This window comes from Canis aureus, chromosome 4, assembly GCF_053574225.1.
Source record: "Canis aureus isolate CA01 chromosome 4, VMU_Caureus_v.1.0, whole genome shotgun sequence".
Lineage (NCBI taxonomy): Eukaryota > Metazoa > Chordata > Mammalia > Carnivora > Canidae > Canis > Canis aureus.
The window spans coordinates 61141904-61160156 of NC_135614.1; the positions used below are offsets into that span (position 1 = coordinate 61141904).

General features: G+C 53.1%; 1 protein-coding gene across 3 annotated transcripts in view; it reads right to left on the minus strand.

Moving 5' to 3' along the window:
- Positions 1 to 8758, minus strand: part of PPARGC1B (PPARG coactivator 1 beta) — a 108892-nt gene extending 100134 nt beyond the window's left edge. For all 3 annotated transcript variants that reach the window (XR_013378447.1, XM_077895933.1, XM_077895932.1), the window contains exon 1: positions 8602 to 8758. Coding sequence is in view for 2 of the 3 variants with exons in the window: in XM_077895933.1 (XP_077752059.1) it covers positions 8602 to 8679 (78 nt within the window). In the remaining variant the exon portion in view is untranslated. The remainder of the gene's footprint in view (positions 1 to 8601) is intronic.
- Positions 8759 to 18253: the final 9495 nt, after the last annotated feature.

An 18253-nucleotide genomic window follows, 5' to 3' on the forward strand; every position in this document is an offset into this window, starting at 1 on the left:
TTTTCTTACTAACAATGGTCCCCACGGACTGAACATTCCTAAGCACTTTACAGGCATCATTTCAACTTGTCCTACAACCCTCTATATCACAGGCTAGGACCAGAATCTTGTCAGTCCCATTTCCCATGGAGCTTATATTGTCAGTCCCATTTCCCAAATGCAACACCCCAGGTACAAAGAAGCCTCATGCCAAGGCCACAGGGCTGCCTCAAGCAGAGCCCAACCCCAGGGCTCAAAGCCCTCTCAGCCACCTAAACAAATAATTAGAGCAAATGTTTGTTTTCTTACCTAAAAGACTGAGCAGTAATTACAGGCCTTGGGGGATAATTAATCAATGACTTTACCCTCCCATTTATAAAAGTCTCTCTGGTCTACCCTACCCCTGGGCAGCAAATCAGTCTCTGCCCTGAAGAATGGGCAAGATGGGGAAATTTTTTTTCAAAGAAAGAAAGGGCAGGGTGGGAGCCCAGGAGTCTAGCTACCATCAAGGGCCTACAGACCCTGTGCCGGGCCCAGCTCTGCGCTTTAAGTCAGATGCCTCCTCTCAGCCATGTGAACCCAGGTTTCTGACCCTATGGTCCCCCTGACTTGCTTACTGGAAAACCCCAATGAAAGCACCGAAGGAAGAAACACACTCAGCTGCAAGGGGAGTGGGGGACCTTTGGGGTTTAGAAGCTGTGAGAGCAGGAAGCAAATGCAGCCTGCCCAGTGGTAGTGGTAGTGGACTGCACCCCAGCATCCCCACAGCCACCACAAAGCCCAGTCACCTGGGCAAAAGTGTCTCTCATCCCCCAAAGCAGAGATACCCCCACCGCAAGTCCTGATCCTGGAAAAGAAAGGGTCTGAGAGTCTGGCACCTGGGCTTCCTCCAGCTAGATGGCTTCTCCAACTCTGCCTCAGTGACCCTCTTCTGGAAAAGGGAGGGGGAGAGTGGATCTTCTCCAATGAGCCTCTCAAGCATGGTAGGAGAGGAAGCAGCTCAGGGGTTGTCATTCAAATCCCAGGTTAGACCCTCGCACGCCGCAAGACCCAACAGGACTAACCTAACCCTCTGCACTTACCAAATGGGGACAACAGAACCAACCTGACAGTTATTGGGAGAAACCATGTGCTAATACTAAAAAGTCTCTTCACAAATACACACTGAAATAGTCACGGATGACATGATGTGGTGTGTGGATGGATGAACAAGAGTGGCATGGGTCCGAAATGGCTGAAGCTGAGTGATGGGAGCTTGGGGATTCACGATACCATTCTATGACTGGCTCCTTCTGTAGGTGCTGGACATTTGCCACAGGAAAATGTTTAAAATACAAACCCCTCTTCAGAGACCCTGACACCTCATCACAGAAAACATTCTTTTGCTCAAAGATCTACTTAAATGGTAACCACAAAGCTAGTTCAGGATAACAATTCTTGCCCTCCCAGAATTGTCAACCTAGCGGTAGGGACAACAGCACGCAGACGTGGGGGGGGGGGGGGGGGGACAGTAGGTAGTACCCTCCACATGAGTGGCAGAGGCACAATAGCTGACTTGAAAGTCTTTCCCTGGAGGGCAGGTGTGGGGATGAGGTTGAGGGGCAGCCTGAAGTGCAGGGGGGCTGTGAATGCATTTAGGTGGTGGGGGTGGAGTTGTGGGAGCATATTCCAAGGCCATTTCACAAGCATGTATCACTCTGTCCCTTCTCAGGAACACACAGACTGCGGATAACAAAAGGAGGAGCAGTGTCTGCCCTGAAAAGGTTCACAGTCGAGCATACTCATCCACTCAGTGAGGATTTAGAGTGGCTGAGTTCTAGGCACTTGTCTATTCCCCGTGGGAAAAATGGAGAGTGAAACAGACCAAGATCCTTGCCCTCATGGAGCCTGAATTTTCAGGCTGTGATTTCTTAAGTGGTTAAACTTAATGGAACTTAAAATATCTTTTATTTGGTCCTTATTACCTAGCACACATTGTGCTAGGCATTTTATTAATTTTAAGATTTTTATTTATCTATTTATGAGAGACATGGAAAAAGAGGCAGAGACATAGGCAGAGGGAGAAGCAGGCTCCCTGCAAGGAGCCAGATGCGGGACTTGATCCCAGGACCCTGGGCCCACAATCTGAACTGAAGGCAGACGCCCAACAACTGAGCCACCCAGGTGCACCTATGCTAGGCGCTTTAAATCCATTTGTCAGGGGATCCCTGGGTGGCGCAGCGGTTTGGCGCCTGCCTTTGGCCCAGGGCGCGATCCTGGAGACCCGGGATCGAATCCCACATCGGGCTCCCTGCATGGAGCCTGCTTCTCCCTCTGCCTGTGTCTCTGCCTCTCTCTCTCTCTCTCTCTGTGACTATCATGAATAAATAAATAAAATCTTAAAAAAAATAAATAAATAAATCCATTTGTCATTAGGTGTTCGTGGACTTCTCACAACAGTTTTAAATGATCCAAGTGGAGAAGTTATGGGATCCACCAAAGGTCTCACAGCCAGCACGGCAAACGCGGACAGGCCCCCTTCAAAGTGAGTGCAGTGGCCCACGCAAGGGACGGAGCAGCTGTGCCCAGAGGGCAGGGAGAAGCCAGCATGACAACAGTGGCACGGCAGCTGGGTCAGGAAGGATGAGTGGTAGGAATGGAAGAAACAGGGGCAAAGGAGACAGACAACAGCAGGAGGAGCCTACCCTTCCAGGAAGAAGACTCATGACCTACACTGCAGCGGACATATCCCCAAGGGAAAGCAGACAAATCAGAAAAAAGTCAGGGGCCTACCTCTCTGACTTCAAGTACCTGAAGGTTCTTGAACATTGGGAATCAACTTTAGGCTCTAATGTGAAAGTACTGGGGAGCTATGGGTGATGTGTAAGCAAGGGAGTGACATCAGATACGGACATCTGCTAACTACAGGAATCCCGCGTTCACATCTGCTAACTACAGGAATCCCACGGTAGTGAAAGGACAAAGATCTAGACCAGAAGAGGAAATGCATAGAAAGGGCAATCCAATCCAATTGATTCTGCAACAACTGAGTGTCAGTTGAGTACCTAAGAGGAGAAATAGGAAATGGCCCTGCTCATTCTCTTCCAAATGACTTTATCTGGGTTTCCTTCACCTTCACATAAAGAATTATGCTTCCCCTTTTTACATAAAAAAGATTACATGGAATTATGCTTCCTTTTTTTTTTGCATAAAAAAGACTGCACGAAGGGGAGTTTTCATTACACTTAATCCTGCCCTTCTGAAGTGCTTCCAAAGAGAATTCCAAGTTTCCTGAGCAGTAAGCTGCTACTCATTTTGCAGACATTTTATTATTTTACGCTCAATCCTGAGTCAGGGCTACAATCCCCATTTCAGAGACTGAGAAACTGAGGGCTTTAGGAGTTGTCTTCTCTCTATGCATCGTGCCTTCATTTGCTCAAGGTGCTAGAAAAACAATGAACAGAAGTAGAGAGTAGTCCCTGCCTTGCGAACTTGGAGTCATGTGGTCTGAGAACCTTGCCTCTGATCCTGGTTCTTCTACTCAGTCCAAGGCAGTGGAGTAGGGAGACTGTGTTTAGCAAGCCAGTGGGTTCTCTGAAACTGTGAAATCCTCATCTGTTAAATGGTAATAATCATGGCACCTACACATTGTAGACTATTTACAAGGATAAAATGTAACAATGCAAAAGAAGGCTTGGCAGAGTGCATGGCATCTAAAGGATGCTCTCACAAATGTCATGGGTGATGCAGGAGGAAGCTAGCTGTTAACACTGCAATGTTCATGTTATGACCTCACTTCTAAGCCCAAACCCCCATTTGCAAAGCTGCTTCTGACTCAAACCAGTATTCCTTCTATTATCCCAGAGAGAGAGGGAAAAGGGTGACTCATCCCCTGGCAATGGTGGAGCTTCTGGCTGGCCTGCACCAGCTGCAGAGAGGAGAGCCCCAAGGTGAAGGGGAAATACGAGCCCCTGGGGCCCCATTGCTAGGCCACTGCCTTTCCTGGTTCCGAGGGCATCCTGATCATTAGTACCAGCCAGGGAGCCCCCAGTGAAATCGGAGCCCCCGCCTCTGGTAGACGAAGCCAGCAAACCTGTCCCCTTCTGGGCTCAGGTGAATAAGTTATTCCCCCTATTCTCGCACGGGTGAAGGGTGGACAGAGGCACCCAGCCAAGGCTGTGCTACACCTGCCCCTCCAGATGCCTAGGACTTTGGCTTGGAGAAGAAGTTAGCCCTGGCTTCCCGGACTGTGGAAGCAGCACCACTGCAGACCTAGTAACCCATTAGATGTTCAACCCATTTCTTGATTCTCTGCGTGATGGGGCCCCCTCTATGTACTCAGACCCAGGTCTAGAACAATGAGGGGACAGGATACCAATGGAGAAATGGGCCAAATTCACAAGCATGAAATTTCACAAAACAGAACCCCAAATGGCCCATGATCATATTAGGGGGGGAGGGGCATCCCAAGTGATCAAAGAAATGCACATTAAAACAAAAGGGTAAAAGAATTTATTGATGAACAGACTGGTAAAAATGAAAAACAATTAAATACCAAGAGTTATCTGACTGTGGGGAACCAGGCATTCCCACACAATGTTGGTAAGTGTGTAAATTAGCACAATCCTCCTAGAAGGCACTCCAGAAATGTGTTTACCAACCGCCTGCATAGTTCCTTTGTCAGAGTAATTTCACTTCTAGGAATTTAAATGAACGAAAGAAGACATATGCAGAGACATTCATTTCAGCGTGGCTTACAAGAACAACAACAAAAATTATAAACAAATTAAATGACTAACAACAAAGGGCTGATTAAATACATTTTGGTTCAACCCACAATGAAATACTATATAACCATTCGGATATTAAGACATGAAGTAGAATATTTATTGATGTGGAAAGACAATCACAGCATATTGTTTGGAAGGGGGGGGGAAAGCAAATTACAACAGTATGATTCCAAGTTACAATGAATATATAATGAAAAACTCCATTTTTGTGTAACAGATATAATCCATAGGAATCAATAGGAAAGAAAAGCCTGGAAGTATACATAAAAATTAACAGTGGTTACCTTTGGGTAAGATTACATACTTTCCATTTTTTCTTTATGCCTGCCAGTATTTTTCTAACAACTCTACTACTAACTATGTTTCAATGATAAGAGATTGGACCACATGATCCGTAAAGTTCCTGCCAACTCTGACATTTGGGGCATCTATGATTGATGTCCCAAGTGACTTCAAACAACCCATATTTAGTGTGGGCTTACTGTGTGGCCTTTGGAGCTCAAGTCATGGCCCACAGCTGTAGCTTTCTTCATTCCTCTCTACCCATGCTTGCTGCCCAGCTGTCCTGGGGGCCAGCCTAGGAGGCTCCCCCCCTCCCATCCCCCCTGTAATTCACCTTCGGACCCCCAGACCAAGGGCTGAGCAAAGGAACTCAGTCAGCATGGTGGCAGGTGCCAAGGGGGCACAAAGATAAAAGGCACAACTCTAGTTCTAGAATCCTACTGGGCCACAGGACTCACACAGAAAAACTGCTTTTGCTTGGTTGTATAACACCGACTACAAAAACCAGAAGAGAGAGAGAGAAAGCAGGGCAAGCCAGGGAAGGAAGGCCTGCTAGAGAAGGCCATGCAGGAACGGTGGGTGAGGGCAATGGAGGCAAGGGGCACAGGCTGGGCAAAGGTGAAGCCAACCCAAAGTCCTCTGGAATACATGCCCCAAACCTTTCCAAGAAGCTTTCACAATCCTTGGTCTGCAGAATTTCTGAACTTTGGCCCGAATGGATAAAAAGTTAATTCTCCCAAACAGAAGTCCTCCCTCTATCTGACTCTGGATTAGCCACCAAAGGCAAGTCCTTGGGATAAAGACAATAAATTACCTTTTTATTCACTCTCCCCACCCCTTCCCTTCCAAAGGGGGAAATGGAGGGGAGGACCAGGGAGGGACTGGAGGAGGAGAGGTAGTCACAGGAACAAGCAGACATCTCGCATGCAAGCAGTGCTCACCCCCACCACCTCGACCCGGTCTCCTCTTGCGGCAGCACCAGCCCCATTTGACAGATGGAGGAAAGGAGGCTCGGAGAGTTAAAATGGCTTGCTCTGGGGTCACCCAGCCAGAGAGTGGGGAAGGCGACTCCACTCAGGCCTTCTGACTCCAAGTCCAGTGCTATTTCGAGGTAACACACAGGACCTGGAGTCAGGAGCCCTGGGTGGCTCTGTCACCCGCTGGCTGCGTGGTCCTGGACAAGCCGCTCACCCCTCGCAGCCTCTCTCCCCAGCTGTAAAATGAGGAGGCACGCGATGGCCCGCCCAGGTCCTCTTCCGGCGGGGCTCTGTGAACCTTCTAGGGGTGGCTGCAAAGCTTCCCTATCAATTACATTTCCCAAGTTGGGCCGGCGAAGATCACCAGAGGAGCCTCGGCCCGTCACGTGGTTAAATAAAAAAAGCAAACGTCCCAGATTAACTTTCACTGTGCTGCTTCTGCTGACACCTGATTACCCAATTTTCTAGTATCCCTGGGTGAAATATCCCTGCAGGGGAGGCCCGCTGGGCGGCTCGAAGGACAAATAATGAATTATCGGTGAGCCCAAGAACCCCCAGTGATGGAGTTAAGAACCGGGGTGCAGACTGACGGGTTCTCGCTACAGGGGGTCCCTGACCGAGTCTCCGGCAATCTCAGGCACCCCCAGACCAGGGCGAGGACAGAACTTTCCCAGGGGCACCTCGGTCCCGCCTGCACCCAGTCCCCCGGGTCCCGGGCTGCCCGCAGGCCCGGGTCGGGGGTGGGGATGGGGATGGGGGTGGGGGTGCAGGGGGGAGGTGCGGGGGGGGGGCGCGCGGGGGGGATGGAGCCGGGCGGCCGTGGCACCGGGGCTGGGATCTGCCTTCCGAGCAGACGTGGGCGCGGGGCTGGCGACGGTGCCGGTGACCGCCGCGGGAGCTCCACCGCAGTTTCGTCAGAGGTAAAGGTACGCGCCCGGCGCGCGCGGCGTGTGCACACACTCACACACACCCGCGCGCGCAGCCCGCTCATCACACCCTCCCCGCCCCCGCCCCCGGCCCGAAGAACGCGCGGTCACACGCCGCCACCGGCCCTTCGGCCCCCGCCCCGAAGCCACCCCGGCACGCCCGCCACCGACCACGAGGCCCCGCGGCTCCCCGCGCAGGGCTGTCTGCGGCGAGCGGGGCCGGCCCTCCCCGGCGCGCGGCGGCCTCCTCTCCGCGGCACCCGCCACGCCGCGCCGTCCCGGCCGCCTGGGGAGCGGCCGCCCGGAGCCCAGCGTCTCGGCGGCGCGTCCCCTCCGAGTCGCGGTCTCACCGCCCGGAGTCAGCTTGCAAGCCTCTCCCCGCCCACCCGGTCCCATGACAGCTGCTGCCGCCCAAAGACAGGCAGATTAGAACGAGAAGCAAAGTTTCCCTCTCTCTCCTCCCACCGCCCGCCCCCCCGCCTCCCCCCTCCCTCCCAGTGTTATGCAAAGCGAGCCGGCACCGGCGCTCCGACTCCAGGTACCAAACCAGCCCTCGCGAGCCGCGCCCGGTTCCGCCCGGCGGCCCCTCTCCGCGCCCAGCCGTGCGCCCGCATCCGGGGGCTCCTCCTGGCCTCCGCCGCATCCCCAGCCTCCCGGCTGCCCGCAGCGCGGCGCCGGGAGGGAAAGCCCTAACTATGGGGCCAAACTTTACGCTTGCAACAGGCATGGGGTGGGGAAAGCCAGGGAAGGGTGGGGGGCGCGCACGCCTAGCGCAGGCATTTTCGGTGGCGGCTCGTCCCGGCAGCACCCCCCCCCCCGCCCCGTCTCCAAGTCACCAGCTCCCTCGAGCCCCCCCCCGCCCCGGCACACCAGAGCACCCTCTCCTGTCACGCGCGTGTCGCCGGTGGGGCTCCCAGGCGCAGCCAGAGCCCGGGACGCCGCCTCGCGTTCCCTTCCCCCAGCATCGCCGAGCGCGCACCGGGGCCGCGCGCCGCAGGGGGACCCAGGCGCCCCCAGACAGTCTTTCCACCCCCATCCTGCCGTGCTTTCCTCCCGAGGGGCTCCGCCGGTAGCGAAACCAGGAAGGTGCTGTCCCCGCCCGCATGCCCACGTGCCCCGCAGCCTCCTAAGCCCTCAGCCGGCAACTGGCAGGAAACTCCGCGCCGCCGGGGAGCCGCGGGGGGCCAGCAGCAGCACGCGGGGCGCGGGAGACCCGAGGACCGAGGCGCTCCGGGGACGGGGGCAGGCACCGGAGCCGGGGCCCTAAGTCCACGTGAAAGTACGGCAGCAAGTGCCGGGAGTCCGAGGGCGCGCCTCCGACTCCCAGGGCCAGCCTAGGGGTCCCCCACACCTTGGCGCCGCTCCACCTCCCCGAGGAAACGCGGTACCCCCACCTCTGCCGGCAGGGGGGTGCGGACTCCCAGCGACCGAGGCCAGACCCTCCCCGGCGGCCGTAGCGCCCCCACGGCCCGGCTTGCACGGGGGGCGCCTCGGGCCCCCTGCCTCCGTGGCAGGGCGCATCGCAGGGCGCAAGGAAGGGGGGCTCTGCAGCCGGAGCCCCCGTTCCCCCCGCTGCGCCCACCGCCGCCTCCCGGCCTCCGCGGCTGCGGCGGCAGCCCCCGCAGCTCAGCACCCCTGCCCCGGGCCCGCGGCCCCTGCCGGCCGTACCTGCGCGTCGGCGAGATAGTTGAGGAAGAAGGAGGAGAGCTCTTCGTCCAGCAGCGCGCCGCAGTCGTTCCCCGCCATCTTCCAGCCGCGGCTGCAGCGTGCGGCGGAGTCAGCGCCGAGCCGGCCGGGGGGAGGGAGCGAGCGAGCGAGCGAGGGAGGCGGGAGGAGGGAGCGAGGCCGGCGGGAGGCGGAGGGCGGAGCTCGGGCCCGGGCTGCCGCAGGGCCGCTGGCTGCGGGGGCGGGGCCGCGCGGGGCCCGCGCGAGCCGGGGGTCGCGCCCCCGCTCACTGCGCCACGTCTGGCTGCGCGGTGCTCCCCGGCAGCTCCCCGGCAGCCCCCCGGCCCGGAGGGAAGCGCCCGCGGCCGGGTGACGCTGCCCCAGCCCCGGGCCCGATGCCTGCGCAGCAATGCGGGCAGCCCCCCGCTCCTGCCCGAGCGAATCACGTTGCGTTAGCGCTGGGCGGGTCCTTTGAGAAAACCTGCTTCTGCACTGCTGGGGAAACTGAGGCCCGGGAAGGCGGAGGACTTGGTTTGAATTCGCGGTGCATTTCAGCAGCTGGAAGACAAAGCTCAGGCCTGACTGGCCCCGAGGTTCCGAGGTTCCGTACCTGAGCTCCAAGGCCAGAGAGAGGAATATCTTAGGGCAAAGGTGGAGAAATCCGGGCAGGCTCAAGGAGGGGGTGGCATGTTTTTCTTTTCTTTGAAGGATGCGTTGACCGATATTCTGTTAAGTTTGGCCATCACCCTCAAGCTTTCCTTCACTCCCCTACCGCCACCGCCGCCACCGCCGCTGCCCATAAACTTGAATGACTTCTCTTACCATGGCCCACAATGCTTAAGGTGGCCAGGCTCACGCAGGCTTCCCCAGGCCCCGTGGCTTCCCAGGTCCTTCCATGAACCATCTCACAAGGAGCTTCCACACACAGACTGGTGTCTCCTACCCAGTGGCCATTCATTCACCCAGTAACCACATCTTCAGCGCGTCCTTTCCCACTGCCCCTCAGACTGTCAGGGGGTTCCTTCTCCCCGCCTCGCCCCACTGTCATGGGCTCTCCTAGCTCTGCAGGCCTTTCCTTGAAAACACTGGCCACAGCTGCCATTTTACGTTTGTTCCAGGGAAGATTTGATCTTCGTGTGTCTTCTTAACTCTAAGACTCTAAGACCCAAGAGCTGAATCTTTTTTTTTTTTTTTTTTTTTTTGTCATATTTGCCATGTCTCCGGTGCCTGGCACATAATAGATGCTTAATAAATAATGTGCCAACCAGAGGATTTGGATTCCCCACCACCACCACACATTGCACACATAAGAAAACTTCCCAGGCTGCAGCCTTGAACTCTCACCATCATGCCCTGCTGTTTGTTTGCCAGACAGCAGATGAGGGCACCGCCTGAATAAAGGCGAAAAGGCGGGAAGATTTAGACCTGTTTCATTGGGCACGCCTGCATCCTGCCCCCACCCCCCCACCCCCTGGCACTCTGGAGGGCTGCCCCACCCTGCCCACCCGGCGTGGGCTCCCTCCCAGCCAGAGGAGGAAACAGGGAGAGTCCTCAGCTCACCTGCTCAGACTTGAACACCAGAGCAAGAGCTTCCTTCTCCAGTCTGAGGTTCCCAGAACCGCAGGGCGTGATTTCACTCTTTGGGCTGTAGGCCAGAGCGCTTTTAAGGAACAATGAATCCCAACAGAGAGCCTACATCTAGCCTTGGAGCACTAGCCTGGGAGTCAGGAGTCCTGGGTCCTGGTCCAGCCGTGCTACATCTTGTCTCAGTATTGGGCAACTCAAGAAGTCCAGAGGAAGGGCCCCCTGGTCGGACTGCCCAATTGTGAACCCCTGCATGTAGTGTCAGGCCTCAATTTCCTCATCTACGTCATGGGGATCGTAGAATTACTTACTTCATAGAGATGTTATGATGATGGAAGAGGTAATATATGTAAAGTGCTTGGCACAGTGCCCGACCTCATGAGAAAAATAGCTAAACTCTGGTCCTCTGTTTCCTCATCTGTAAAAATGAGGATAACATACATGTTCCTTGAAGGACTTTCTTTTCCTTTCTTCCAGCACTCACAGGCTTCTGGCTGCCTTGGATTCCAGTAGATCTGGATTTGAATCTTGGTGCTCACAAATAATGTGCCCCTTGGTCCTTTATTTAATGTCTCTGAGCCACATTTCCTTCCCATAGGGTTTTTGTGAGGGTTGCATGAATCTGTGCACATAAAACAAATTGCTGGGCCCTGCACCTGGCAGATAGGAGGGTTCCTCCTCCCTCATCGTCATCACTATCAGCAAGGTCATCACCATTAGCACAAAGTGCTTTGCTCCTCCTGCCCATGGACCCCAGCAGGACAGTTTTCCAGAGATGTTCCTACCAGATCCAACATAGCCTGTGACTGGTGTTGAGGCCCTCATAGCTTAAAGGCCAGACCTGAAGAGTCCCCAAGGGCAGCCATCTCCCGGCTTTGGCCTTGCAGAGCTGCAGCACCAGGTAGGGCCTCTCAGGGAAGGCCTCAACAGTGCTCGCCCAAAGCAGCTTTAGTCCTTAAAACTCTAGTGTTGAAGGAATTGCTGCAAATTAACCGGCTTCAAGGACCTCCTCACCAATCACCACCGCTTCCTCAGAATAGGCTTCTGGCTGGCAAGCAACTCGGGAGAAGGTACCTCACCTGAGATAATGTCATTTTCTTTTCAAAAGCACATTTCAAAATGCTTTCATCACAGGCCACCTACAGAGCTCAGCCTCTTCACCCTCTCTGGTTTGAGGAGGAAGTTGAGGTACTTCATTGAGAATGGAAGCTCTCCAGAGACCTAAGGCACTAGGTGATCTTGTGCAATTCGCTTGCCCTCTGTCAGGTTGTTTCCCTACCTTTAAAACAAAAGAGCTAAAGGATCCTCTACTGAACCCTCCGGCCCAAATAGGATGGCAATTTATAGATATTAGCCAAAACTGAGCTTTTCCATACTGCACATGTGCCAGACACCTGAGTGTGTATCAGCTCAGATCATTTCCAACAGCCCTGAGGAGTTGACATTCTGATGTCCAGTTGACAACAGAGGAAACTGAAGCTTAGGAGAGATTGGAGTGATCAGCCCAAGAATAAGCAGTTAGAGACACAGCTGAGATTTGAACCCAAGCCTGCCTGGTCTGAGCTATAGACTCTTGGAAGGAATTTTTTTTTTAATTTTTTATTTATTTATGATAGTCACACACACAGAGAGAGAGAGAGAGGCAGAGACATAGGCAGAGGGAGAAGCAGGCTCCATGCAGGGAGCCCGACGTGGGACCCGATCCCGGGTCTCCAGGATCGCGCCCTGGGCCAAAGGCAGGCGCCAAACCGCTGTGCTACCCAGGGATCCCATCTTGAAAGGAATTTTAAAAAAAACCTCACACCAGTCAACCACTCCCAAGAAGCTGGAACGGTGGCACATTTCTTATTTTATGACTTCTAAATGAAGGGCAATAATAATGCCAAACTTGGACTTCATGTGGCTCTCTCCTATCTGCTCTGCCTTTTTATTGGCCCTGCCTCTCCCGAGATTAGTGGAAGTTTGTCTTGTGCATACACCAGGCAAAGCCCTGACTCCTCCAGCCTCCACAGAAATGGCTACCGTAAAATGAACCTTTTTCATTTGAATATTAGTCACTACTGACAAACGCTCAAAATTAAAAACATGAGCATTTCCTCCCTTCTGATAATAGAAGAATGCTTTATTCAGATGCTATGACCATGTCTCAAATTCTGGAGAGCATGACAGTCACCTGGGCTCTGTTACCAGAGATTATAATTCAGTAGGTCTGCAATGGACCCAGGAATCTTCATTTAAGAGGCTCCCCTGGATGGCTCTCCTGCAAGAAACTGCCTATCATTCAACCAATGTTTACTGAGCACCTAATAGCCAGCCACCGCACTAGGTGCCTTGGATAAATCAGTGAACACAATAGCTGCCATCCCGGCTTATATTCTATTCATGATCAGTGCCTGGCGAACTTTTATTGAAAGAGTGAAGGCGCTAGGGCATAGGTCTTGATAATCACTGAGGTTTCCTGCCTGCCACCCACAACTCTGTGATTCTATAAGCCAGGCCAAGGAGTCAGAAACACACCTATTCCCCAGTTTCTGTCCAGGAGGCAGAAACTGGAGCCAAGAGGAACTAAAAAGGCACTTGCTTTGTATTGTTAATTCTGACAGCCATCTCCACCTTTCATTGAACGCAGAACTTTAGAACGGTGGCAGGGCAGTAGAGAGCATGTTATCTACCCGCCTCACTGTACAGGTAGGAGAATGCGGCCAAGGCCACCCAGCCCTTCAGTGGCAGAGCTGGGACTGGAAGCCAGGGCTTCCAGTGTGTGTCATGCTCAGGTGGCTTCTCATCAGGGCTGAGCCTTTGGAAAGACCCCACCTAGATGGTGTCATCCTCAGGTCTCAGCGTTGGGGGTGAGGGGTCTTTGACACTCAAATATCCATCATAAGCAAGGCATTTCTGGTGTTGGTCAATGCCGTCTTCTTCCTGCAGGGTTAGCCTATGAACCCGCAGTACATTTTGGGGCTACATTTAGCAGACCTCTCTTTCATATGCTACAGTGATTAAAGAAAGGGCTTCTAGGTCAGCCGGTGAGGGACATTAAACAGCCAAGATATTGTCAGCTACTGCTGTCTCTCCATATGCAAGGGCTACCTGCCTTTCTTTCTAAGACTTTTATTTATTGAGAGAGAGACAGAGAGCAAGAGTTGGGGTGGGGGGAGTAGAGGGAGAGGAAGAAGCAGGCTCCCCACTGAGCAGGGAGCCCAATATGAGGTTCCATCCCAGGATCTTGGAATCCCAGGACTCTGTAGAAGGCAGAAGAAGGCTATGTGGAAAACATATAGGGAAAATGTATATTAAGTGAAACAAGGCTATAAACATGTTTATGAAATGATTATAGCTCTATGCATAAATGCACATGTAATGTACATATGTTAGAGTGACATAAGAAATCCAAACACATGAAACTGGATGAGGATGGAATCATGACCTGAGCCAAAAGCAGGCGCTTAACCCACTGAGCAGCCCAGGCATCCCAAAGGCTGTCTTTCATTCACCCTCCTTAGTCTTGTAAATGACCATGCATAGATCATGGGAAAGATGGATCAGAGGAGGGATAAAAAAGTGCTTCCTCCTCATCTGCCCATAAAGCTAAAAGATCCTTGTGCCCATTTGATAGATGTTGAAACAAAGGCTCATAAATGTGAGGGTTATTTTGATTTGTTTTGTTTTTGCAGAGGTGTAAATTCCACCAGGTTGTTATGTGTGTACCAGAACAGCAGCATTTAAAGCAACAGTCACCCAACATTAAAGGGCACCATCTAAATTTAGGAACCCTATCAAATAAGGCAAGTAGATGGCAAGACCCAAGGACCTGTTCTTTACACTCTGTCACTTACTGGCTTTGGGACCTTGTGAAAATGACTCCTTGGCGAGGCTTGTCTTATCTTACCTGACCTAGAATTTTGTGTGGATCAAGTTCACTTACGAAGGACTTTGAGTGTTAGGTTCATTATCTTAAGTCATCAATAATAGTCCTTCTGGGAATTTATCCTAGGGATCTGATTCAAAAGATGGGAAAACTAGAGCACGATGTTTACATACTTTGATTTATCAAATATTTTTAGAAGCTGCCAGGTGCCAGGCACTGTGCTATGGCTGCACAAATGGAAACCATGATACAGTCTTTGCTCTTGTATAACTCACACCTCTGCTCTCCACAACATGCAGGGAAGAGATGTCAACATGCAATTCACTAGGGTTTAATAAGTTCTTTAACACACCGGGAGGCTGGAGACAAGATAGGCTGGGAGGAGACCCCAGGCAGAGCTGGGGGCCTGAGCCAAGACAATGAAAGTAACAAGAGGGATATGAAGGAGTGGATGGGCTAAAACCAGATTGTAGACTGAGAGTCAATAGGCTTTGGTCATAGGTAGGAAATGGTGGGGAAATTACAGGCCACCCAGTTTCTGACTTCAGTGGATGGTGGGTCTCAGAGGAGAAGCAACTCAGAGGGAAGTCTCCTAATGGGGGTATCGTAAGTCTGTGGGTCATCCAAGTGGAGACATGTAAAGGGGAGCAGATTGATGCCAAGCAAAAAACTGGAAATAACCTCAACATGGAGTAAGCCAGAACAGTTCAATCCCACACCCCTCACCGAGAGTAGACAAAAGCTCACGCGTACACAAAGAACTAACTGTCCAAGGATGCTCACTGCAGCATTGGTAATTGTGGTAAAAAGAAGACTCTAAAATTAAAAAAAAAAAAAGAATGGTGGTGAGATCACATAGTGGAGTATTAGACGATAGTGAAAATCAAAAACACCTTCATGAATCCACACAGATTAATCACAAAAACAATAAGTGAGACAAGCAGCCTAGGGATGTAGTATGATGCCACTTAGATAATATATTTTTTTAAAGATTTTATTTATCCATTCATGAGATACACACAGAGAGGAAGAGAGAGGCAGAGACACAGGCAGAGGGAGAAGCAGGCTCCATGCAGGGAGCCTGACGTGGGACTCGATCCCGGGACTCCAGGATCATGCCCTGGGCGGAAGGCAGCGCTAAACCACTGAGCCACCCAGGGATCCCTAGATAATATTTTAAAATACAGAAAGTAATACTCCATAATGTCGGTCCATATATGTATACTAAGTAAAAGCATAAACATGGGACAGCAAAGACACAGATCACTTTTAGGAAAGTGAGAGGAGAGAAGGCATCGAGGCTGGCTTCAGGGTGTACGACACATGCAGTCACACTGGGCCACTCGCTTAGAAAGACCCGATGTTTGGTTGAATGCTCTGCTGTCGCTGTCTCAAAACTCATGATTTTTCAAGAAAAGTCCCTGAATTTTCACTTTGTCCTGGGCCCTGCAAGTTATGTAGCCTGTCCTGGGAGATTAGGGTCCATTGTACAGAAGAGCACTCCAACTGTACCTGAAATGGTTTATTTTCTTGAAAAAAGTCCCAAAAATATTTTTAAAGTGTCAATCTTTGTTAAACTTGTATAGTTTATTGTTCCTATGCTTTTCTGTGTGTTTGAAATATTTTATAAGAGCAATGAAGATGTCCTTATGTAAATACAGTTTATTTACGTGATGAAATACTCTGTAGAAGGCAGAAGAAGGCTATGTGGAAAACATAGGGAAAATGTATAATATTAAGTGACACAAGGCTATAAAAATGTTTATGAAATGATTATAGCTCTATGCATAAATGCACGTGTAATGTACATATGTTAGAGTGACATAAGAAATCCAAACACATGAAACAGAATGAGGATGGCAGAAATAATTTATTTTAACATTTTCATTTGTGCTGTTACAATTTTGTTTTTTTTAATTTTTTAAATTTTATTTGTTTTAAGACTTTATTTATTTATTCATCAGAGACACACAGAGAGAGAAGCAGAGACACAGGCAGAGGGAGAAGCAGACTCCATACAGGGAGCCCAATGTGAGACTCAATCCCGGGACTCCAGGATGACACCCTGGGTGGAAGGCAGGCGCTAAACCGCTGAGCCACCCAGGCGTCCCTACAATTTTGTTTTTATAATAAATAAAATGCAACTTGCTATCTGCTTTCTACGCTAAAAAACCAGCTCCTCTGGGAAACTAGGTTGCCGAGTGCTGAATGTGTTCTTTAAGTAACAAATGTGCATTGTGACAAGGACATTTTGGAGACAAGGTCTCTACCTAAAGGAGAGCCATGACGGTGGAACTTTTAGCACCCTCCCTAAAATGAGCTCTGCACTGAGAGCCAGGTCAGTCTCACTCTGGCACTAAATTCACATTTGGATGAATCTCTTCCCTACTCTAAGCCTCAGATTCCCATTCTGCACAATGGGCCATCTGCACTGCATTGGCCATCCCAAACATTTATTGGATGGACATCTCCCCCGAGGCCTTTGCCCTGACTGTGAGATGCTCGGATTCCCTCTCCCATTTGCGGGAGAAATCATCTGGGCCATGTGTAGTTTGGCAGCAGAGGCAGTTGGAGTCAGGATACTGAGAAGAGAATCCAGGTCAGTAGGCCACCCCAGGAGGGTTTTATATGGGTGGAATCTCCTTGGCTCCTGGAGCAGCCAGAACCACAGAGTTCCAGGGAAAGGGCACGGCCTCACAGGCATGGCAAGGGTACAGTGTGGCATCACGGGCACAGCATCATGGTCACTGCAGAGATCATGGGGAGAGCGTCCTGGGCGCAGCAGAGCGTCATGGGTGGAGCAGAGCATCGCACAGCGTCCTGGGCGCAGCGGGGCTTCCTGGGCACGGTGTCATGGGCACAGCATCCTGGGCGCAGCCGGGCGTCCTGGGCACAGCATCCTGGGTGCAGCGGAGCGTCCTGGACACGGCGTCCTGGGCGCAGCTGAGTGCCCAGGGTACAGCATCCTGGGCACAGCAGGGCGTCACGGGCACAGCATCATGGGCACAGCATCATGGGCCCAGCGGGGCGTCCTGAGCGCGGTGTCATGGGCACAGCATCCTGGGAGCAGCAGAACGTCCTGGGCGCAGCGAGGAGTCATGGGCACAGCACCTGGGCGCAGCTGAGCATCCTGGGTACAGCATCCTGGGCACAGCGGGGCATCCTGAGCACGGTGTCATGGGCACAGCAGCCTAGGCGTAGCAGAGCATCCTGGGCGCAGCGGGGCATCACGGGCACAGCGTCCTGGGCTCAGCAGAACGTCCTGGGCACAGCATCCTGGGCACAGCGGAGCGTCCTGGGCACAGCGTCCTGGGCGCAGCGGGGCGTCATGGGCACAGCATCCTGGGCGCAGCGGGGCGTCCTGGGCACAGCATCCTGGGCGCAGTGGGGCGTCATGGGCACAGCATATTGGGCTCAGCGGGGCATCCTGAGCGCAGCACAGCGTCCTGGGCACAGCGTCCTGGGCGCAGCAGAACGTCCTGGGCACAGCATCCTGGGCGCAGCGGGGTGTCCTGGGCACAGCATCCTGGGCGCAGTGGGGCGTCATGGGCACAGCATATTGGGCTCAGCGGGGCATCCTGAGCGCAGCACAGCATCCTGGGCGCAGCGGGGCGTCCTGGGCACAGCATCCTGGGCGCAGTGGGGCGTCATGGGCACAGCATATTGGGCTCAGCGGGGCATCCTGAGCGCAGCACAGCGTCCTGGGCACAGCGTCCTGGGCGCAGCGGGGCGTCCTGGGCACAGCATCCTGGGCGCAGCTGAGCATCCTGGGTACAGCATCCTGGGCGCAGCGGGGTGTCCTGGGCACAGCATCCTGGGCGCAGCGGGGCGTCCTGGGCACAGCGTCCTGGGCGCAGCAGGGCGTCCTGAGCATGGTGTCATGGGCACAGCATCCTGGGCGCAGCAGAGCGTCCTGGGCACAGCGGGGCGTCCTGGGCACAGTATCCTGGATGCAGCGAGGCGTCCTGGGCACAGCATCCTGGGTGCAGCAAAGCGTCCTGGGCGCAGCAGAGCATCCTGGGCGCAGCGGGGGCGTCACGGGCACAGCATCCTGGGCGCAGTGGGGCGTCATGGGCACAGCATATTGGGCTCAGCGGGGCATCCTGAGCGCAGCACAGCGTCCTGGGCACAGCGTCCTGGGCGCAGCAGAACGTCCTGGGCACAGCATCCTGGGCGCAGTGGGGCGTCATGGGCACAGCATAT